The sequence below is a fragment of the Acomys minous genome (assembly GCF_964271855.1).
Source record: "Acomys minous genome assembly, chromosome: 8".
Classification (NCBI taxonomy): domain Eukaryota; kingdom Metazoa; phylum Chordata; class Mammalia; order Rodentia; family Muridae; genus Acomys; species Acomys minous.
In genome coordinates this window covers 3571943-3596638 of record NC_140489.1, presented here as the reverse complement: position 1 = coordinate 3596638, position 24696 = coordinate 3571943, and the positions used below count along the sequence as shown (strand labels likewise).

The 24696-nt window shown below is 41.9% G+C and overlaps 1 protein-coding gene across 1 annotated transcript; it reads left to right on the top strand.

The window, feature by feature from the left end:
- The first annotated feature begins 8785 nt into the window (after positions 1-8785).
- Positions 8786-24397, top strand: LOC311602778 (uncharacterized protein). Its single transcript, XM_084791301.1, has 3 exons — positions 8786-8959; positions 14859-14985; positions 19863-24397. Exons 1-3 carry the CDS (start codon positions 8951-8953, stop codon positions 21512-21514), a joined length of 1788 nt encoding a protein of 595 aa, XP_084647427.1. The 5' UTR covers positions 8786-8950; the 3' UTR covers positions 21515-24397.
- Positions 24398-24696: the final 299 nt, after the last annotated feature.

Sequence of the window (24696 nt, the reverse complement as noted above, 5' to 3'; positions counted from 1 at the left end):
CTCATCTTTATGAATGAACATCATTGCAGACTGTCCTGGTATGTCAATGGATTAGGAACACTTTTTGACGATGGCCTCTGAATGTCTCTGTTTAGTAATCAACAAATGAGATCCTGTCTAAGCTCATGTTGATGCATATATTGCAACTTTCCACCAACATTAGTTTTCTTTTTTCTCTCTCTCTTTCCCCATTTTCTAGCACCAAGTAGCCACTTCCTTACTGGTCCACCCTCCAGTAATCTATATTCTTTGAGTGAAAATTATATATGTTGTTGATTTCCTACATTTTTAAAAATTAACTGACAAGGACATATTTTTCCAAAGAACATTTAAATTAACTTTATTGTTGTTATGTTTTGTGAGATATTTTTATTCACTCTATTGTGTTACAGCACCCATAACACAGCTTACAATGGCACACTGACATGTGAAAATATCACTACAATTTGAGAGCCACACCTTTCATCAGCAGAAAGGAGACATAAGCCTTGTGCAGCACTCCAGTGAATCCCCTTCCATGCTTCTTGAAGCCCTAATGTGTGCTATCTCTATGCATTCACCTACTCTGCGTAATTCATAGAAACATCAATATATACTGTAAGGAACACGCCTAGTGTAAAGTCTCTAGTTTTACCCAGTTGTGCTCACAAATTTACTTGAACACATTTTAGAGCAGTGTGATGTTTAAACAAATTATATAAATGGGGTTCGTGCTATTTCCTCCGGTGGTCAGCTGTGGGCATGTGACCGGCTTTCATTTTGACTACTCTGAATACTGTCAGTAACATGTGCTTATGCAGTGACCCAGAATAACTTGATTCACGATTTTCAGGAGGTCTTTTGGAAAGTACGACATGGGATAGTTTGTATGCTTTGCTTACTTATTATGTGCCTGTGTGTGGGTGTCGGTGGACATTTACATAACTGGGAGTAAGTTCTCCAGTTCCACCATGCAGGCTCCATGTTCCAATGCAGAGTGTCTGTGTAGCAGCACGTGCCTTTACCTGACAAGCTCTCCACCTGGCTCAGTTTGCGCATTGTAAAGTTCATCCTCGTATTTGGATTGTGGATCTCTTGTTGCTTCCTGTAATTGAAGACATGGAACAGAATAGTTTCTAAAGCTCTCAGATTTAAGAAATAATAGCAAAATGCATACATGATATTTTGTGTAATTATGTGTTTCCTTGTTTATATACAACAATGCAGAAAATCACTGGAAAGTGGTAAATTATATCTAGTTAACTTATTTTTTAACCCATATATAAATGGAAATAATGCATATTAAAGGAATTTTAGTCTTCTGTGGTAGTACACGGCTTTAATGCCACAACTGGGGAGGCAGAGATAGGCATATCTATGAGTTCAAGGACAGCTTTGTCTACTTAGCCAGTTCCAGGCCTGCCAAGGATACATAGAACAACTCTGTCTCAAATAGCAGGAAAAATGATAGAAAGAAAGAAAGAAAGAAAGAAAGAAAGAAAGAAAGAAAGAAAGGGGAGAGAGGGAGGGAAGGAGAGAGGGAGGAAGGGAAGGAAAGAGGGAGGGAGGGAAGGAGGGAGGGAGGGAGGGAGGGAGGGAGGGAAGAAAGGAAAGAATGAGAAATATGTTGTAGCCCAGGCTGGCCTTAAACTTGTGGTCCTCCGGCCTTCACCTCCTTCAGCAAATCCTACCGGCATGCACCACCACAAACCAGCCACTGGGCAGAATGTTCTTGTTTCTACCACAGACAGAATTCTGCCTAAAAATGGACAAGCTCAGATGCTGGCAGAGTTGACAGCCAAATTCTGCAAGACAGAGTAAGGAAGTCTTCAATAGTCCCTGCCTTGCAAATATGTCTGTCAGATATATTGGACCAGAAGGCTGAAGATGATGTTCCAGCGTTATGGAGAGTTTTGGGTAACTGTTCAGGCAGCAAATTGTCTCTGTCACTTTTTCATTTTGGAAGCTGCTCACCCACACTTCTGGCTCACTCAGGTAATTAAGTTTTATCCCTTCTCAAGTCTCTAATGAGGTTGAAGACCAGATAGCTTAGTTTTACAATTAAGCTTAGTTGTTTAAGGGATAAGACATTTTTTGGTCTAGATAGATGTTTTAAGTTGATAGAGATGAGATATGATAGATATTGATTACATTCAGAACTTTAGACTCACCAATATAGGAAAGATGTTTCCTGAAAGATTGCTAAATACAATTAGCCAAAGCACCATGAATGTAGCATTTATATAATTCCTGATTGTTTCATGGTTCTTCTTGCTGTATGTAGTTTATTTTATTTATGTGTAATAATATAAATGTATATACCAAAAAAGAAAGGTAAAATTCCAAAAAAAATATTGTAAACAATAAAAAAGAATGAGTTAATCAAGGTGATTCATCCAATAAATGAATTATTTACATTTAAAAACAGAAATATGTTGTAATGATTGATGTATGGTTATATTGCTCAGTGTTCAGATCAAGCTAAATGTATTTATCTCCTTAATGTGTATTTTTAACTTGTGAATATTTTCTAAACACTTTTGTGTGTGTATGTATGTATGTACATATATGTCTGCATGCATAAACATGTGAACCTATTTTGATATACACATAGAGGCAATGATCAACCTTGGATGTAGCTCCTTACACATTGTCCATCTTTTTTTCTAGACAGGGTTTCTCCGTGTAGCCTTAGCTGTCCTGAACTCACTTTGTAGACCGGGCTGGCCTTTCTGTCTTCCTCTACCTCTGCCTCCCTGAGTGCTGGGATTACAGGTGTGTATCACTGTGCTTGGATCCATGTTAATTTTTAAAGCACAGTCTCTCTCACTAAGACCTAGAGCTTAACAATTACATAAGTTGATTGGCTAGCCAGTGATCTCCAGGGATGTCTTAGCTCCCCTTTGCTAGTACTGGGATTAAAGCCACACGCCATCATGCCTAGCTTATTTTATTGTTATTGCTTTTTTTTCTATCTCTTTTCTCCCTTACCTACATTTATATACTTTAATTTTCCTTATATAAAAAGAATCCAATGTTCCTCACCTTTTAATTATAGAGAAAGGTAGGAATGTCAGCATTCTGCTTCAGTCCGCCTACCTATGACATCATCGCTCACCTACCATGGGGCGTGGCCCTGCCCAAGCACATATGAGAGGACAAACCATCCATGTGCCCCCCTCTCTGCTCCTTCTCCCCGCCCCCCCCCCTCTCTCTTCTTCTTACTCTTCCTGTCTCTGTCTCTGTCTCTCTCTGGGGTAACCCTTCCCACTCTCCTTCTCCGTCCATGTTCATTTAATAAACCCCTCTACAACATAATATCTGCTGCCAAGAACATTATTATACCTTATTACCTTATATATTACTGCCATCATTATTAAATATAAAAGTGGATATCCATGAACTTCTCTGTATGTCAATATACAGAAAAGCTATATCTTTCTGCAAACTGATTTTGTATCCTGACACATTATTAAATTCGTTTATCCATTCTAGAAGTCTTCTGGTAGAATTTTGGGCCTCTTTCATGTCTAGTGTCATATCATCCACACACAGGAACAACTTGACTTTATTCTTCTCTGTTTTATCCCTTTAATTTCCCTTTTCTTGTCGTATTGCTGCAGCTATTACTTTGAACATAGTATTAAAATGGAGTACACCAAAAAAAAGTAAAAATAAATGGAGTACACATCCTTGCTTCAATATTGGCTTCAGTGGCACTGCTTCAAGCTTTTCTCCACTTTGGATAATTTGGCTATGGGTTTCTCATATATAGATTTAATTATGCTGAGATACAGTCCCTCAAGCCATACATGCTCTTTGATTTTTATAATAAAGCCGTGTTAGACTGTGGCTAACTCTTTTCATGCATCTATTGAGATGATCATGTGACTTATTTTTCAATTTATTTATAAGGCTTGTATATGCTGAACCCACCCCAGCATTTCAGAGATAAATCCAACTTGATCATGGTGTATAATCTTTGTGAAGTGTCCCTGTATTCTATTTGAAAATATATTATTAAGTATTTCTGAGTCTATGCTCATCTGGAATATTGGCCTGTAGCTTTCTGTTCTTGTTGTATCTTTACCAGGCTTGGGTATTAGAGTTATACAAATATCATAAAAGGAGGTTGAGAGTGCTCCTTCTGTTTCTGCATTTTTAAATAATTTAAAAATGAATCTGAGCAGTGGTGGCACATGTCTTTAATCCCAGCACTCAGGAGACAGAGGCAGGTAGATCTCTGTGAGTTCAAGGCCAGACTGGTCCACAAAGTGAGTTCTAGGACAGCCAAGGCAACACAGAAATCCTACCTCAAAATAACCAAAAATGTGATTATCTTAGACCTTCTTTGAATATCTGGTAAAATTCTGTTCTGTGTCCAGTAGGTCTTCAACCTATATTTGAATGGAGGGCTTCTTATTACTACCCTAATTTTTATGGGTCAACCTAATGTTTAGATTGTTGAATTCCTTCTGGTTTAATTTTAGTGGTTTGGCTAAATCTAGAAAGTCATCCATTTCTTATAGGTTTTCCAGATTTATAGTGTACAGGTTTCTAAAATATACCCCATATAATATTTTGAATTTCATTGGTGTCTGTTGTAATGTCCTGTTCATTTATGTCTAGTTTGGATTTGTCTTTTTTTATTGGTTTCATTGGGCTAGTGGTCTGTTTTTCTTCTTAAAGAATCTGCTTTTATTTGTTGGATATTTTATTGTTGTATTTGTTTCTGTATTATTGATTTCTGCTTTATTTTTCATTATTTCTTGCCATCAACTGACTTTTGATTTGGTTTGTTCTTGTTTTCTAACTTTTTGAGTTGCATCATTGAGTGCACTTTTTTTGTAGGCACTTAAAGCTTTTTATTTCCCCTGTAGAATTGTTTTCAATGTGTTCCAAATGTTTATGTGTGCTATGCTCTGTTTTCATTTTAATTTTGTTCCAGGAAATTTTTTGTTATTTATTTATTAGGTTTTTTTCTTTGACCATTTCATCATTCAGTAAAGAGTTACTTAATCTATGTGAGCTTGCACATTTACTGACAGCTTTATTACTATCAACTTTAAGTATTATTGCACTGTGGCCAGATAAGATACAAAAACTGACTTCAATCTTTTTGAATCTGTCAAGAATTGCTTTGTGGGGCTGGAGAGATGGCTCAGCAGTTAAGAGCACTGAATGCTCTTCCAGAGGTCATGAGTTCAATTACCAGCAACCACATGGTGGCTCGCAACCATCTACAATGTGATCTGATACTCTTCTGGCCTGCAAGTGTACAGGCAGGCAGACCACTGTATACACAGTGATAAATAAATAAATCTTTTTTTAATAATTTCTTTTAAAAGAAGAAGAAGAAGAAGAAGAAGAAGAAGAAGAAGAAGAAGAAGAAGAAGAAGAAGAAGAAGAAGAATTGCTTTGTGTTCCAGAATGTGACCTATTTTAGAAAAAGATTACATGTGCTAGTGAGTAGAAATGTGTATTTTTTGATATTTGGATAGAATATTCTGTAGATAGTTGTTAAATTCTTTTGATGCATGCTATAGATTAATTATGATGCTTCTCTGTTAATTTTTTCTCCAGATGGCTTACCTATTGGAGAAAGTGGGGTATTAAAATCACCTGCTTTTAATGGATTGATGCTAATCTGTTTATTTACATCTGGAAGTAGATTTTTTTATGAAAGTGTGTGCCCCCAGAGTTTGGTTCATTTACGTTTAGGATAGTAATGTCTTCTTGGTTAAGGGACCTCTAATTATAATGAACTATGCCTATTTATTTCTTCTGACTAGCTTCAGTTTGACGTCTATTTGTCAAATATTAGGGTAATGATGCTTGCTTGCTTTCTAGTCCTATTGGATTGAAATACTTTGTTCTCCCTTTTACTTTAGGTCAATACTCATATTGAAACTTAGATATGTTTCTTGGATTTTGTTTCTTGGCCCATTTAGTCACTCCATGTTTCTTGACTGAAGAATTAAGACGGTCAGCATTTGAAGATGTTATTGAAAAGTGTGTGTTTGTAGTGGTCATCATGCTGCTGAATTTTACTGCCGTTTGTGTTCTCGGTAGTGTTTTGTGTTTTAATAACCATGGCTTCCTATTTCCTTCCAGAGCCTTCTCTGCTACGCTCATTCCCTTTCTTCGGCCTGAAATAATGCTTCCTGCATTCTCCTTAGGTTTGGTTTGTTAACTGCAATTTTTTTTTAGGTTGTTTGTGTAGTGCAATGTTTTTTCTTCTCCTTCAATCATAAGCGATAACTTTGTTCTGTGTTTTATTCCAGATCCAGTCATCATGGTCTTTTAGGACTTGGAATGCATTACTCCACTCCTTTGCCTTTCACGGTTTCTGTTCAGATATCAGCTGGTATTCTGGTCGGTTTTGCTTTATATGTGACTCTGGCTTTTTTTTTTCTACTGCAGATTTCTGGACTCTTCCTTTGTTACATAACAAAGTGTTTTAACTATGATAATATGCTGTGATGGTTTTATTTTCTGGTCTTGTCTACTTAGTCTTCTCTGAACCTTTTATATTTTTATAGAAAGATATGTCTTTCCTTAGTTTGGGTTATGTAATGAAAGGAATGCTTGGGTAAATAAACCGAGCATCATCAAAAGGCAAATCTCCTATGGACAAAATTTCCTGTGGATATCCTAATTGTCAGGTGTCTCACAGCTCATTGGCCTTTCTCTCTGCATTTTGTGTAGCCAGCAGGATTGTACTGAATCCATAGCTAGAAAAAAAAAGATTATTTAACTGGGCAGAGAGGGAGCTGGTAGAAGTTCATCTTTAAATCTTGGGATCCAAATTAACCTGGTATGCCCACTTTTAAAAAGTTAAAGTTTTGTTCTGATTCGCCATCCCAAATTGCTTGACTTTAAAAAAATATATGGGCTGGGTATTGTTTTAAAAGAAGCCCAGGTCAGATGATAATATAAAAGATAGATGCAAAGATGTTGATATAGTGGTCATAAAGGAAATACAAACTGAACTTCCACAGGACACAGAGGTTATGCTCAGAACCCAAGAAGTGGTTTAGCCCATATTGGCAAGAGCAGATAAAAAGGAAGGTTCCATATTCTCATGAAAGCTGCTGTAGACACAGATAAGGACTTAGGCAGAGGCAGCTCCCAGATCCACCAGATCCATGCAGAAAACACTGACTGAAGTACACTGGTTGATTAGAATCTGGGAAGAAGGAGTCTGTTTTCAGATATTTTTTAAAAGCTGAGCAATTTGGGGTAGGCCAATCAGAACAAAACGTTGACTCTGTTAAAAAAAAGGGTATGCCACCCACAAAAACAATCTTCCACCCAAAATTTACCCTACCTACAAGAAGTGCAACATAAAGATAGAGCAGAGATTGAGGGAATGTACAACTAACGGCCGGTCACACCATGCAAGAGAGCCAACCCCTGGCTCTATTAATGACACTCTGCTAAGCTTGCAGACAGGAGCCCAGCACAGCTGTCCTCTGAGAGGCTCCACCCTGAAACAGATGCTGAGACTCACGGGCAAACTTTGGGAGGAGCACAGGGAGTCTCATGGAAGAAAGGGAGGGAGGATAGACCGACCCGGAGGGCACAGAAGCTCCACACTAAGACCACTGAGCCAACTCACCTGGACCCAGGGGGTCTTGCGGAGACTGAAACACCAACCAAGGACCATGTAGGGACTTGTGCCTAGGCCCTCAACACAGATGTACCCGATGGGCAGCCTGGTCTTCATGTGGGTCCCCTCATAAAGGAAGCAAGCAAGAGCTGTCTCTGACAAGGATTTTCTTGCATGCTTTCGATCACTTCCCCCTGGCGAGGCTCCCTTGCCAGGCCGCTATGGTAGAAGATGCTCTCGATCCTGATGCGACTAGACAGGCCTGGATGTTGGGGGTGGGGGGCTGTTCCCTTTTCTGAGGGGTAGGGAAGAAGGGGGGATACCGGGAAGAGGGAGGGAGGGAACTACGAGCGGGATGTAAAGTGAATGAGTTAATTAATTAGTGGAACTGTATTATATTGAATAAAATTAATCCTGAAGGACCTTGATCATTGTTCCATTCGAAACTGTATTATATGAAATAAAATCTTCAAGCAAGCATAACGCAAGCATTTCCCTTTTCTGCTAGCGCTATATTAGGTGTGATCCTGTTCTCCCAAGCAATTTGTAGCACCCATGCGAGGCTTCCCTTTCTTAAAACTGGTGTTACCTGGGAAAGGTTGTGGGGGGGGGGGGGGGCGGGAGGGTCTCCTCCCAAGCTGATTATAAGGGAAGGAACCATCCTCACTGGCCCCAAGTATGTTAATGCCTGTTTAGCACTCTATGAAGCATGCTCTAGCACACGTAGCTCTTTTGGTTTCTTAAAGTGAACACAAGAATATTTTAGATTTGATCTCTCCCTCTTGTTTGTTTGTACTGGGCACTGCTGACTTGGGAATGGCTTCCCATCTCAAAACCCAGGCAAGAAAACAGAGTCCAAACAAGTTATTGGAAATAGAAAAATAGTTATTGCTCTGTTCTGTATGTGTATCGTTCTGTGATGAGTCCCATGGCATTACGCTGAAGAAAAAACTAGTTACCCACGCCCCCTCCAGAGAACTACATCCTAGGAAGCACGCCTCTAAAACAGTTTCAGCATAGAACTTGTCATTTGGGCCTCATTCGGCTGTGGTTTGGTGCTGTCTGATGTCAACCAAGGTTTGGCGGCGGGGGGGGGGGGGGGGGGCGGGGGTGCGGGGGGGATGGAGATGCGGAGCGGGGGAGAGTCGCTTTGAGCGAAGTGTGTTGGTTGAGAACCTGCCAATCAAACTCACAGAGCGAAGGGGCGGGCCTTCACAATCTCGCGAGCCTCTACCCTGTCTCTGGCCTTTGTGTTTGAAAAAATGTCTTAGGGTGGTTCCCAGCTCTTGGAAGCCCTGGTGGCCCTGATGAGATCGCTGTTGCTCAGTGAGCTGCGGGTGCTGGAGATGCTGGAAAGCCATGGAGATGGTGAGCGAGGGTCGCGAGGCTGCGCAGATGGTTAGGTAGGCGGGAGTCTGCTCCCCGAGGGGCGCCGGGCCAGGTCCCCTTGGCCTAGGGCGGAGGTGGGCAACTGCGCAGACCGAGGGTCCTCCCGTGCCCCGGAAGGGAGGAGCTGAGCTGAAACACTGATTTTTGCTTCCAGTTCCTTCCCCTGCAGCGGCCTCTGTTTCTGCAACCAGCTTCTCAGACCGCTGGAGGTGCTCTGAAGGAGCATCAGAAAATCCAGTCAGTCTCCAGGGCAGAGGAGGTTCCTATGGGAGAGCCGCTGGGCTCCCAGTTCTTTCTCACCCCCACCCCCACCCCACCCCCGTGAACTTTGTGAATGTACCGGAAGCAGGAGCTCAGACCCGGAAAACCTTTCCCCAGCCTACAGGGCCTAGGTCTGGCGATTAAGTTCTACACCGCAAATACATGTGTCATTCCCAAAAAGTATTATCAATTGATGGTTCACCACGGTGTATTTCAGTTAGACAGCTTTTGCCATTTCTCTTAAGATAATGAATTTGACACTTTATTATTGTTTTTTTAAGATTTTGTGAGTTTCGTTATGACATTTCCATACATGCATATGTATTTTGAACACACCCTTCATATCCCCTCCCCCAGCCCCGGCCCACTAACCTCCTTCTTCCCTAGTAATTCCGCTTTCATCTGTCTCCCCGTAACCCAAGGGGCTTCATCAGGGCTATTTACAGGAGCCTGGGCATCTCTTAGTGGCAGCACCGGTAGAGAAAGTATCTCTCAAGCCCTTGTCAACTGTTAACTGCCCCTAAATCCTCAGGGAGGGTGAAGGAAGTGCTGACAAATATACAGCCTTTTGCAAGTCTTGTGCGTTTAATCACTTCTGACATTTTGGGCGCAGGGGCCACGTCATGCATGTAGGGTATCATCAGGGCGGCACTTTAAGGGGATTTGCCTTCTGTTTATAGTTACCCTTTCAACGCCGTTTGTTTGTTTGTTTTTAAGAAGTCTTTGATTTGACTTGATTTTGTACTCTTCCGTTGTCAAGGCCACAGACACCTTCCCACAATGCTTTTGGATTGCATTGTCCCTTTATCCACATGGTGGTTTGCCCACACTCTGAGCTGTAGTTATTTCCTGCACCTGGGCTTGGCACCGTGTGTCCACAGCTGCTATGTACTATCTAGCCCCATACTGACCACTGTGTCCTCTCCTTAGAAAACAGCCTGAGGTGTGGGGTGCAGGGAGGGAGCAGCTGCATGCCCTGAGCCTGGTAGACTCAGATCTAAGAGGCTCTTTGCTGTGTGCTGCCTTGGCTACTAAAAACAGTATTGTAGTCAGCCTGGAGGAGTAGCCTTCTCGTCAATACTATGAGGTCAGTCTCTTTGGGACTGCGAGGCCATGTGGTCACTCTGTTTCATGTTTTTAAAAATAGCTTCACTGAATTTATACTTTAAACAATTCTGTGCCAAGGTTTTCTTTCTAATGCACGTGGCTACTCCCCCCCCCCACTCTGATACATCACATCCCATCTTAGTTTCCCCCATACACCCTTTCCGTCTCCCCTCTCCCCAGATCCACCCCTCCATTTCCCTTAAGGAAAGGGCAGGCTTCCCAGGGATGTCAAGTGAACATGGCATTACACGTTACAGTAAGACTAGGCACATACCCTCATGAGGCAACACAGTGGGATGAAGAGGGCCTCGAGAGCAGGCAAGAGAGTCAGAGACAGCCCCACTTCCCACAAGAACAGCCAACTATACAACTGTAACATGCAGAGGACCTACGGTGGACCCGTCTAGGCTCCCTGATTGCAGCTTCAGTCCCTCTGAGGCCTGATTAGTCAGTTCTGTGGTCCGTGGGACACTTGCTCACAGTGCTGGCCTGGCACCTGTCGGCTGTGTGTTGTATCACAGACTGAAGTTCTTAGACTCCGCGCTATCAGGTAGCACTGGCAGAATGCACGGTAACGCTTCCTGGAATAAACAACAGCCGCTGCTGCTCTTCAGAGTTGCAGCCCATAGAAAACTTGTCCGTCAGTTTAAGCCAGAAGATCACATGTGATCAGGTCCACTCTCTCCCAGAGCCTGCAGGTTCAGGGTCTAGTCCAGTGGAAGGTGTTAACTGGGTCCTTCACTGTGTGCACAAACTCCTTCCAGGAAGAGTTGGCAGGCCTGGAGTCAAGTGGTACGATCAGCTGGAGAGGACCTGGGGGGTACAGAGCCCACACTCGGGCTTCCAGAAGCCATTATTGACCGAGGGCACAGGAAAATTTAGAGCTTAAGGCATGCCTGGTCTGGGTGTGGTTCCTCATCTCACAGCAGTACAGACGAGCATCTCACAGAGGTAGTGGTGAGGTGAGTGGCCCAGTAGACTGCAGCAGCCCAGTAGACTGCAGAGTGGCGGTGAGTGGGCTCATGCAGAGAAACATATGTGCATAAAAAATAAGGCCTTAGTGCCATCTACCTTTATTGTTTATTGATCTGCATTTTCTGATGCAGTGACCAAAGGCATAATGTTACATGTGTGTAAGTGACATGTTTGTGCTGGCTTCTCATTGCATGTGTGTAATGTTACATGTATGTGTGTGGCATGTTTATGCTGACTTCTCACTGTACATATGTTACAGTGTGTAATGTTACATGTATGTAAGTGACATGTTCATGCTGTCTTCTCGTATGTATGTAATGTTACATGTGTGTAAGTGACATGTTCATGCTGACTTTTCGTTGTATGTATGTAATGTTACATGTGTGTAAGTGACATGTTCATGCTGTCTTCTCGTTGTATGTATGTAATGTTACATGTGTGTAAGTGACATGTTCATGCTGACTTCTCGTTGTATGTATATAATGTTACATGTGTGTAAGTGACATGTTCATGCTGACTTCTCGTTGTATGTATATAATGTTACATGTGTGTAAGTGACATGTTCATGCTGTCTTCTCGTTGTATGTATCATCTTAAAAGAAGGGGCGAGGCTTTTGTAGAATGTAGCTCTCCTCTTACAGAACAGCGGAGAGTTTCACTACCAGCCTTGAGCTCAACATGTCATTTTCCAGTTGTATTTTGTGTTTAGTTCTGAAACAAATCAACTAGAAGGTTTAAGATGTGCTCGGCTTTTTAATGAATATGTCATCCATACAGTTCATGCTACAGAACTATATAATCAATTTATGAAACAAATTACCAAAGAAAGTTCTTTGGTCCACGGTTTACAGATGGGCCACACAGATGCCACAGAGAAGGTGTGGTCACAGACAGCTTCTGAAGGGTCCTCCTTGCTTCCTGTCTACAATGTGTGCAGATTTTACCTTCTCTGTCTCTCGGCTTACCTGGTAACACAGGCTGTTCAGAGTTGTGTTTAAGACAAACTTACATTTGATGGCATTGACGATGCCAGTTTTGGTTTTGTTCCCAGTTGAATGGGAGTTGACTTTGTAAGTCCTATTCATTTCCACAAATGGTGGATTGTTTGTGGAATTTTTTACATGTTATCACGTAACAAAGAAATGTTATAGTCTCCAAAAAGGGTAGATAATATAATTTGTTCCAACACTGAATATTGTCGTTTAACTCTGTGGAAATACTCAGGAAGCAGATCTCTGAGGCTCAGGACTCGAAGCTTAAGAATCTCAGGGTGAAGAACAAAGAGATGTGTTCCTTTGAATATGTCTCTGTTTGGGGGCTGTGGAACCCCGTATTCAGAACTTGCAAACCTTTGCTTCTCCGCCTTTCTTATTTCTGGTTAGTGTGGTTTTGTTTGCTTGTTTGTTGTTATTTTAAGCTACTTCCTCTTCTTCTAAGGTCAGAACATGTCCTTTAAAATAGGAAGTAGACAGAGTGCAAAAGCTTTGTATTTTATTCATATGTACAAGTCTTTAACATTCTTATTTTTAGCCAAACAATCAAAACTAATATTCTTCCAAGTATGTTCAAATTAGAGTTTATAATCCAAAACAACTAATAAATGACTAAAAAGCTATAGCTATGATTGTAGCTTGACACCCTTAAATGTGTGTGTGTGTGTGTGTGTGTGTGTGTGTGTGTGTGTGTGTGTAGAAAAGCAAGGGCTGGAGAGATGGCTTAGCAGTTAAAAGTACTGGCTACTCTGCCAAAAGACCCAGGTTCAGTTCCCTGCACCCATATGGCAGCTCCCAACTGGCTGTACCTCCAGTTCCAGTAGATCTGGCAACCACACAAGCAGGCAAGATAGCAGTGTACATAAAGCAAATACTTTTTAAAACAGAATCTTCTTTTAATAGAATGTAATTCAGGTTTGCGCATGTTTCTTCGGACTTACCATGTAGTTATGGATGGCCTTGAATTTACATCCTGCTGCCTCCACCTCCTAAGTACTGGGGTTAAAAGTGTGTGTCCCCCTACCCCCCACGTCTGACTTAAGCAGTACTGGGAGGTCTGTGCTTGTGTGTGTGTGTGTGTGTGTGTGTGTGTGTGTGTGTGTGTGTGTGTGTGTGTGTGTGAATGTATTCAGGAGGAGCCCAGGGTTAAAAGTGTGGTCCTCCCACATCTGAGTTAAGCAGTACTGGGAGGTCTGTGTAAAAAAAATATTTACTTTATGTACATTGGTATCTTGCCTGCTTGAATGTGTGTGTGCAGTTGTCAGATCTCCTGGAACTGGAGTTACAGACAGTGGGTGTGTGTGTGTGTGTGTGTGTGTGTGTGTGTGTGTGTGTGTGTCTGTCTGTCTGTCTGTCTGTCTGTCTGTCTGTCTCTCTGTCTCTCTGTCTCTCTGTCTCTCTGTCTCTCTGTCTGTCTGTCTTCAGGAGGAGCCCAGAGTCTTGTGTGTGTGTGTGTGTGTGTGTGTGTGTGTGTCTGTCTGTCTGTCTGTCTGTCTGTCTGTCTGTCTCTCTGTCTGTCTCTCTGTCTGTCTGTCTGTCTTCAGGAGGAGCCCAGAGTCTTATGTGTACTATCTATTACTAGGAAATATCCTCAGCCATAGTATGTAGTGTTTTGGATTTATGGCTACCATGTTAAGTTTAGAAATAAAATATAAATATTTATTTGATCAGTTTTGGTTTTGCTACCATTTTAACACATTTCCATTCTCAATCTCATGTGAAAACTGCTTGAGTTCTTTTTTGTTTGCGTTTGGTTTTGGTTTTGGTTTTTCAAAGACAAGGTTTCTTTGTTTGGCCCTGACTGTCCTGGAACTCTCTTTGTACACCAGGCTGGCCTTGAACTCAACAGAGATCTCCCTGCCTCTGCCTCCTGAGTGCCAGGATTAAAGATGTGCACCACCACACCAGCTTTTTTTTTTAGTTTTTTAACTTTTATGTTTCTGACTGAATCGTAGACCAGGTACATTTGGTTAGAACCTAGGTTTGACTGTTTGCTATGTATTTGACAAAATGATGTAGAAAAAAAGAAACACCATGGAAATGTTGTTTTCGCTGTACTTCCTATTATAATGAAATGCATAATCACTTTAAAAGTCAAATATATCAATGAGTTCTTCCACTGGTGTTCTGCCTCGTGGCTGCTAATGAGCTGCCCTTGGACTCTGACGTCAGCGTTACTACTGACCTATGTCCTCAGAAACCTGACTCCTGAATCAGTGCCCATCTAATTCACTTTGACTTTCTCATCTCATCAATTATGCAGCAGACGGTGTCGCTGTGTCACATTGGTTTATACCGTGCACATGTTGATGGTAATGCTTTGACACCGTGAGTGCCATATGGCTGTAATGTTCACACTGGTTTGGCAGGTACCATGCCATACCTACTCAGGTAAGATGCTACCGAGTATGAGCATGATATAAAAATCCCCCTACTGAAGAATTTCACTAGCCTGAATCATCACCCATAGCTCTGACTTCGTCTTGGGTGACACTAAAAACTCTGATCAGCGTGGCATTTGTTTGTCTTCATTTCTGTTTCAGGACCAGTTGACATTCAGTGACGTGGCCATTGACTTCACTCCAGATGAGTGGGAATGCCTGGACCCTCCTCAGCAGACACTGTACAGGGATGTGATGTTAGAAAACTACCGAAACCTGGCCTCTGTGGGTGAGGACGGCATCCCAACTGAGCCCCCAACACACTGCCAGTATTTAATGCCTTTCCTTTCTGAAATGTCTGTCGTAACCTGTGCTTTTCATAGCTGATACAAACCTGTGCTTTAAAGAGCGGTTGTGGGGTCCTTGGCGTGCATAAGAGACATCCCCATTTATCTTTGACATTGTCTGCTTCCTCTTTCTGGAGTCAGTAAACGCCCTGCCTTTAGATTATTGCTGGTAATTGCAGCAAAAATTCTATGGCCTCTAACATTCTGATCTACATATTAAAACCTAGCTTCTCCTCTTCAACTGTGGTTGAATTGTAGTTAGAGTGGGAGCTCAGTATTCGCCAATTGAAAATGTCTCGTGTGTCCTTTGAAAAACCACATTTGGAATGGACCAGTGTTGTTCTTGACTCTCCACTGAGTCTTCTCTCTCCCATTGAGCACAGCCTGGGGCAGATGCCTCAGTTGCTGTTGGTGCAGCCCTAGTATGTGCCATGTTCTCTTTTCTGACAATCAAGTCTTACAGTCTCTGAGTCCTACTGGTTACCTCTTTGGAAACAAGCAAAGGATGCCTGGGGCGTGCAGTGACCAGAGCAGTGCGTTGGTCCTGCTAGGTAGGAAGGATGAAGCGGAGGACCCAGGTGTGAGAGATGCACAGATCGAGGTGCGCTCCACGGGGCTGCGTGATGTTGCGCTGCGTGCGTGTTCCACGTTGCCTCCACCTGTTGTTGTCAGGGGGAGCTGGGCTGCTTTCACTTCGCTGTTATGAATGGTGCTGCAGTTAACCTTGACGCGAAAGTGCATCTTCATTTGGCCATCACCAAGTGTGCGTCATGCACTCCCCTGATTTCTGTGCGTCTCCTGCACACAGAACTACAGAGAATTGTGGAGAACTGTGGCCATCACTGTTCATTTGAATATGCCTGTGTCAGGAAACCTGATGCTTCCTTTTTTTTTTTTTTTTTTTTTTTTTTTTTTTCCTTACGAGTATTGGACCCTTCCTTAACATGAGACACTCACCTGAGTTTTTGAATTGCTGTAGGTACTGCTGCTAAGAGTAATTTTCAGGTTTTGATGGGGGTTAAGTGGACTGTCTGGATTGTGTTGGATATGGCAGTCATCTTAATTTTAACTTCTCACGATGTAGTAACTCCACAGTCAAGAACATGTCCTTTAAAGGACGCGTAGTTTTCCTTCTCTTCCACCGCCGGTGTCTGCTATTACAGTTCAGTTAGAAATGAACTTCAGCATTCTCCTGTTTATTAGGACCAGTTTTGTGTCCTACCAGGTAATCCAGCCTAATACTTGTTCCTGTCCAATTGTTTTTTCAGGATTTGTTTCCTGAGTCATGCTCTACCTGGTTTCATTTTACAGTATGAGAAGTCAGGGTGTGAAATCTCTATTCTTCTAGGGCTCTTGGTGTCTTGCTTCAGTTCTCAGTGTTCGCATCCCACACTTGAGACGTGGGAAGTGTGTTGTGTGTGTATTTATTACAATTACACACTCTCCCAGAGAAATGGTTGTTTCTTGTCTCCATTACGATTTCTATGGCTTTGATAAAACACCATGACCAGAAGCAGCTTGGGGAGGAAAGGGTTACATTCCGCACTACATCAGGTCACCCAGGGAAGTCAGAGCAGGAACTCAAACAGGACAGGGACCTGCAGACAGGAAAGGCCCCTGGAGTGCTCTCGATGCCTGCTCAGCCCAGGACCGCCTTCCAGGGGTGGCACCAGCAACGATGGGCTGGGCTCTCCCACATCGATCATCCGGCATGGACTTCCTCCCTCCCAGTCTTTTTGTTTTGTTTTATTTTTTGGTTTTTTTTGTTTTTTTTGTTTTTAATTTTTCAAGACAGGGTTTCCCTGTATAGCCTTGGCTGTCCTGGATTCACTCTGTAGACCAGGCTGGCCTCGGACTCACAGCAATCCGCCTGCCTCTGCCGCCCGAGTGCTGGGACTAAAGGCATACGCCACCACGCCCGGCCTCCCTCCCAGTCTTACGAAATTGTTTTCTCAGTTGAGGTTCCCTCCTCTCGGAAGACTCTGGCTTCTGTCCAGTTAATAAAGGAAAACAGAAAACTTGTTAAGATTGGTTGGTTTCTTTCATTGCAGTTTCTGTCTTCAATTGTATCTCATTTTCACATAACTGTTTCTGGCTGAAAGTGTATATTTTTTTATGACATAATTATGGACCTACCAGTTCTCTTTGGCCCCTTACTTCATGATTCTTTAGCATTCCTGAATACTTACATGTGAAAGAGACTCCTATGATACAGCGTCATTTTCTTTTTGTTTTTTTTTTCCTGTATGCACTAATGACAGTGTAATCTCCATTCCATACAAATTATCCCTATAGTTACATTTCCCTCTCCTGTAATATTGATAATACAGATGTTTTGTTTAGAGTGTTTTAACAGAGGCTTATGATAAAGCTTTTGCTTTTGTCTTTAAAATTCTATTCAGGAATGTAAAACGTGCTGTGCGTCCTCCTAAGTCCATGGAATTCTGCTACTTTGTATTTGATTTTTCACGGAGCTTGGAAGTTTTATTATTTGTGTTGCCGAGTAACAGTAGGAACGTCTAGGGGTGGTGGTCACTTAGAGCACGTCTGTGTTGTCCCTTCACTTTGACGGACGCATTGGCTGGGTGCAGTGTGTCTTAGGTTGTGTTCCTTCAGCACGTTCAGCGCTCTCCGTCTTATCTCTGGACTGCAGTGAGTCTTCAAGAGCTCCACAGAGGTCGCATTAGCACCAGTGGGAGGACACATCACTTTCACTGAGACCCAGGCTCCAATGTGTGTGTCGCTTTTCACTCCGTCTCTCGCCCTCTCACAACTAATGAAGCTGCTTAAGTTCTGGTGTGTTTCTTCGTCGTATTTCTAGCTTTTCCACCATTTCTTCATACTAAATTCGTCACCTATATTGTTTGCTTTTAGTGTTCATTTCTTTTGTTTGTAATCTCACTTTCTTGATTTCAGTGTTTTATTAACATGCTGTCTTTCAGATGGTTGTTTCTGTTTATAAAATTCGTAAGTCAGTTTTTGAATGATGAATTTGCAGCATTTTTCATGTTCTTCCCACTGAGTCATCCCTCTCTGTTTCTCTGTATTCTGTGTAAGCATTCTTTGGAATTTTCCCATTTAAAAAATAATCAGCAACAGATTATAACAGCCATGGAGGATGACAGCGTGGAGGCACCTTAAAAACCAAATGTGTATTTGTTCCAGCAAGCCAGGGACTGAACATTTTGGCAAACAATAGCAAATTACTCTGTTGAGAAGATCACCCATAGATTGTGTAATGTGGCATGGTTTGAAGTAGCCAAAATAAAAGTTAATGTCTATACAAATGAATAAATGATTCAGGGGCTAAAGAGAGACCTAAGTATTTAAGAACACAAACTGCTCTTACTGAAGACCAGAATTTGGTTCTCAGTTCCCACATTGAACAGTTCACAACTACCTGTAACTCCAGTTCCAGAGAGATCTGATGGCTCTGGCATTCACAGGCATGTACTCTAACACACACACACACACACACACACACACACACACACACACACACACACGCATTGACACCTCTTAAAGTAATAAGACATTCGTAAAAAGAGTGTATGGTCCATATGCACAGTGGATTAATATTCATCTATATAAAAGAGAAAGATCAAAATCATCTCACTTTATACAGCATGGTTAAACGTGCAGGACTTAGAATGAAATCAGACAGACACAGAAAATGAACATCCTAATGTGCACTCTGAATTTAATCTCAGAAATAAAAGTGAGTGAAAAAGGGGTGCACAACCAGTGGGTGTCAACTTGGGGAACTGCCAAAGTAGTAGTGGCCGAAGATGAATAAACAGTAAAACTAAAATAAACATAAAGCTGCTAGTCAGGTACTGCTTAGTAAGGACCTAGATTTAGTTGAAAGAGGCAGGCATAAGAACATCCAGAACCTTGTAGATTATAAGTATATTTAACATATGTTCTTGAGAAATACTAAGGAAACAGATGGGAAGTACAGAAATAATTATATGAAATGATATGTGTGAAGTAGATAGATTTTTGTCATCCCACATAAGCATATACTTTAAAACAGCATGCTGTACATGATAAATAGATCAAATTTATTTTTAATAAATAAATCAGTAAACAACAGGAAAAATCAAAACAGTGGCGAAATCGTTAGCTTTACATCCAGAGAGTTACTTTTTTTTTCTCTACAGGATGTCTTCCTTTGTGCTTTTGGTTATTGAGGATGCTGAAACCTGTCCCTGGGGCATCTGTTGTATGGAGTTCTATGTCCTTACACGGATTTCGTTAGCCAGCATGGGCTCTATATCCTGCTAACAATTTAGAGAACCAAAATAGTGTTTGCCTTTGGTCTCAGTTTTACAAAACTGTCATGTAAAATATACCTAGTATCTCCTATAATCTGTCATCATAGATAACCAGGTTTCAGACAGCCCATACAAAAGAAAAGGAAAAAAGAAAAAGGTATGTCTGTGCTCATTTTTTCCCCTGATGAAGATGGAGATTTGAATTTTCCTAATTACCTATGTTATATAGGGAAAAGAAGAGTTGTGGTTGACAAAAGTAACAAACTTTGCTTCTGCAGCAGTGAGACTGTGTTCGGCTCTGTGGTAGCTTGTAGTGCTGTGACTTTCTTAACTGATTACACTTGCTGCACAAGTCCAACTTGGTCATTGAGTTCTCTGAAGTTAACAATCAAGAAAGTAATGAGGACCTTTGGTCCTGTGGTTTCTCCAGGTGTTCCAGATGTGGAACTCCAGGTGTTCCAATCTGATTTAACCTTACATGTATTTATAAGCTGTGATCACCACAGTCTATTAAATTAATTTGTTTGTTTGTTTTATTTCAGCCTTTTCTCATCAGTGTACACAGAACTTTTCACCAGAACAGATCTTAAAATACTCCTTAGACAAAGTGACTGGTGGAAGTCATGGCCTTCAGAGTTTACCCTTACAGGCAGACTGGGCAGATGTGGATGAGACTAAAGGTCAGACAGCCTACTGTGGTGGACACAACCAGTGTGCGAACACAAGCAACATCAAAGATGTCATTGACAACAGAGACCAAGAACAGAAAACAGCTATGAAAAAGGCTCATGCTAGTACTGGTACTTTTGATGAGCCGTGTATCTATGAACATAAATATCTACAGGAAATTTTTCAGCATAACTTAACTTTGAAAGGGAGTTTGGAAGATCTGAAAGAGGAATTAATCTTTTACTCAAAGAATTCCAGAGACAATGGAGTGAGAAACAGAGAACTGATCGCTAAAAGTGATCAAGTAGATACCTCCTATCCCGAAAGATCCTTACTCTTCCACCAGCAGACAGATCCTTCCTACGGCCAAATGCACAATACTAATGATTGTGGGTTGCCTGCTACTGATCCACTGTTGAGTAGCCAAGATCAAGATACAGATTTTTGGAGACCCCCTTACATGTGTAAAGAAACTAGCAAAGCTTTTAGTAATGGATCTACACTAAATAATTGCAAAAATATGACTATTGTAGAGAAATCTGGTCAGTGTAACAAAGTACATAATAACTTTGACCATTGCTCAAGTCCCAGCAAACGTCAGTGTACTTTTCCAAAGAAACTTTTCAATTGTGAAAATGTCTTGACTCGGTGTTCAAAGCTTACTAGCCCTCAATGTAACTATATTCAAGATAATCATTACAAGAATATAGATTGTGACACAAAGTTTGATGAAACCTCAAACCTTTTCACGCGTAGAATTCAGCATGCCCAGAAATCCTACAAATGCAATGAATGTGGCAAAGCCTTTAAGTATTGCTCAAGTTACAGTAAACACAGCATAATTCACACAGGAGAGAAACCCTACAAATGTAAAATATGTGGGAAATCCTTTACCCAGTGCGCAAGCCTTAAAAAACACCAGAGAATCCACACTGGAGAGAAGCCCTACAGATGTGCAGAGTGTGGCAGAAGCTTTAACCACTGCTCAATTCTGAGTCAGCACCAGAGAATCCACACTGGAGAGAAACCGTACAAATGTGACCACTGTGAGAAATCCTTTACCCAGTGTGCAAGCCTTAAAAAACACCAGGTGATCCACACTGGGGAGAAGCCCTACAGATGTGCAGAATGTGGCAAAGCCTTTACCCAAAGCTCAACCCTCAGTGAACACCAGAGAATTCATACTGGAGAGAAACCCTACAAATGTGAGCAATGTGGAAAAGCCTTTACCCAGTGTTCAAGCTTGAAAAAGCACCAGAGAATTCACACTGGAGAAAAACCCTACAAATGTGAAGTCTGTGGAAAAGCCTTTAACTGTCGTTCGTCTTTTACTAAACACCAGAGAATTCACACAGGAGAGAAACCTTACAAATGTAAGGAGTGTGGTAAAGCTTTTATCCACTGCACAAATCTTACTCAACACCAGAGAATTCATACAGGCGAGAAACCATACAAATGCAATGAATGTGGCAAGTCCTTTAGTCAGTGTTCAAACCTTAGAAAACACCAGAGAATTCATACATGAGTAAAACCATCAAATGTAAATAATCTAGTAAACCCTTTGTACATAGTCAAAAGCTCATGTAATGTCCTGTAATTCAAACTGGGGTAAGTCCTACAGAGGCAGTGAATGTAGCAAAGCCTATGATGACCATTCACAACTTTCTCAGAATCAGAATTAATTCTACCCTACAAATAAGAATACCAAAGTCTTATAATTCTTTACTAGACAACACAGAATTCACTTTGGAGAGAAACACACGATTTTTTTTAATGTGGAAAAAAATCTAATTGTTGGCCATCTCTTATTATAAATCCACACATGAGACAGAAACTGGCAAGTGTTCAGAACCTGAGAATGCCCTTATAGCTCTTCAGCTTAACACTAAACACAAAAAAATCACACTCAAGACAAACCCTACAAGTGCAGAAAAAGCGACAAAGACTTTTACCATTTTGCACACCCTAACAGCAGATTTTATCCTGGAGTGAAGCAGTACAAATACCCCGAATGTTTCAAAGCCTTTAAATCGAGGCACAAAGTTTTTTAACATCAGACAACAGAGCAAAATTTTCAACTTGGTCCCAAATGCACAACTCAAAAGAATAGTAAAATACTTACGTTCTGTGCAAGTGTAAAAAGTGTAACAGAGCCATACTTCCTATATAGGCTCTTAGTATAATTGATGTAGAAGTCTACTAGTATAAATGTTGTGAAGCCTTTAGTTCTTGCTTAATAATTAACTGACACTAATAATTGATCTGTAGAAATAACCCCAGCCAGCTTTCAGAGAACAGTACCAGCAGCTCACTACTCAAAAGATACGATTGGATCACATAGTGAACGTTTCTAAAGGTGCTCACTCATGAAAACTGGAGAAAGCACCATTCTCACAAGTACCAAAAGACGAAGACTCACTTCCAAGGGTTTGTAATGAGTGTTTTGCCAAAGACTGTGCATTTCCCTTATCCTAGATAAAGTTCTAGATGACAGACATTACTAACACATTCTTGGGTGAACAATGGAATGGTGTCTACCATTCATTTACCCCAGGATCTTTACATGACTTTTCCTAAACGGACATGTGACAGGCTAAAGGATTTCAGAGTATTTGTGGACTGAGATTGTCACCTGTCCAGAATAGGAAAGAGAAAAATACCCTTGAGGTTAATATGCAGTGCCAGCCTCTAATTATGACCAGCTGTGCTACAGGCATCCCCTTCGTGAACATCCAATTTCTGTTATCCACAGTGAAGGCTACATGCCAAGGTGGGAGCAACAGCATGGTGAGCAACCCTTGGTGTTTCTTGAAGAGACCAAAGGTTAGTACCAACACAGCAGCATAGTACAAAGCAGTTGCTGCTGCTCCTCCCTCAAGTTAGCTAGCTTGTTGGAACACACAGAGCCTCAGTCCACTGCCAAATGTAAGCGTATGACTGTTCTAGTTGGTCCCACTTGCAAGACTCAGTATTGGGCTGTGATGCCATTGACCTAACCAGGAAGCCAGGAGGGAGCACACACTGCCCAGGGTCCACAAAGGAAGGATGCCAGGGCTGCACAAGCACCTGAGATTGACTTCGTTAGCCCAGGTAGCTCTGGGATGGATGGGAGGAGGGAGGGTGTTCTGAAGTGTAAAGAACCACCCGCTTGAAATTTCAGCTGACCTTTTCTCACAGCAGTGCGGCAGGTATTGGAGGCAGTATAGACAGGAACTGAAGACAAGGGTACGTGGGCCACAGGGGTCAGACAGACTCTGCGAGCTAAGCCCCGATGAGTGGTGTGCGGGAACTGCCTGGGAGAGGTCGGATAGTGTCTGTAAGTTGGGTTAAGGCTACAAGGGTCCTGACCTGAGTTTCGGGGTGTCCCAGGTGGTGCCTAGTCTATGTTGGGCCACTGGGTGTGAGACCCAGTCTAGATCAGGGAGTGGAAGGAGGAGCATAGGAGGGAGGCTCAGGCAGAGTCAGCCAGGTTTGCCCCAGTGGAGAGTTTGTGGGATCTAACACAGGAAAGGACTATAGGTTGGGAGTAAGTGGCAAGACCCCTCCAGAACATTTCCTGCTCTCTGTCTCTCTCTTCTTCCTGACTGGGTCCAGCTCCGTGCTGCTGCCGCTGTGCCCTCCCTGACAAAGCAGACCGTGCCTCTGAAGTTACAAGCCAAAAGAAACTATTTCTCCCTTGCGTTGTTTCTAATGAGGGGATTGTATCACAGCAACAGGAAAGAAACTAGTAGGGTCCTTGGGTCACGCATCCAAAACAGAGTTCAAAGACCTTTGCCCCTTTAACAAAGTAGTAGTAGAAGCAACGACTATGTTTCATCACTCACAAATGTAAATAACAATCATAAGTGAAGGGCAGGGGGGCTCAACCCTTTAAAGTTGCAAAGCTTGAGAAGTTTCTTTGCATAGGGTTGCAGGGTGGGTAGTCTGCTGCTGGCGATTCCTGGTAAACAGTACTTAAGTGAGTCCATTAGCTGTCACCATTCTCATGAGATCTGAAGTACATGAGTGCTTGTGTGCTTGGCGGGTGTTTCCTGCGGCCTTTTCTGCCATTAGAAGGGATGGAGGAGCGTGGTGTAAAAAAAAAAAATGAGAAGTCTGTCCATTTTGGCTGTGGGGGTTGGCCTTTGAGTTTAGTTTGCTTTTTACTTTGTGGTTTAAGAGTGCTGCGTGCATGTGTTGGGTGCATCACTTGTGTGTCTGGAACCCACAAAAGTTGGGAAAGTGTATTGCACCCCTTGGAACTAGAGTTAGAGATGGTGGTGCACTGCCACGTGGGTGCTGGGGATCAGCCCAGGTCCTCTGAGAAAGCAACACGTTCTCTTAACCACTGAGCCATCTCCCCAGTTCCTATGTTTTGTTTTGCTTTGTTTTGTTTTGTATTTAATAAAATGTTGCCTGTGAATTTGTACCTAGCGGCGTTATTGGGGGCCACAGTTATGTTCCTAATGCCGTTATTGGGGGCCACAGTTGACTCACATAGGGGTCCTTGTTCCCATCTTGACACTCAACACTTACAGAGTTTTGTTTTGTTGTGTTTTGTTTTGTTTTGCCTTTCAAAAAGAATAAATGTGAAGTAGAGTGAGAACACAATTTTATATTCATAAAACATAGTGTATTTTAGCAGATATTTCAGTCTAGATGCCCACCTATTCAGTATCCAGGAAGAACACAAAATGAGGAGAAAAATAAAATCGTGATTTATTGTCA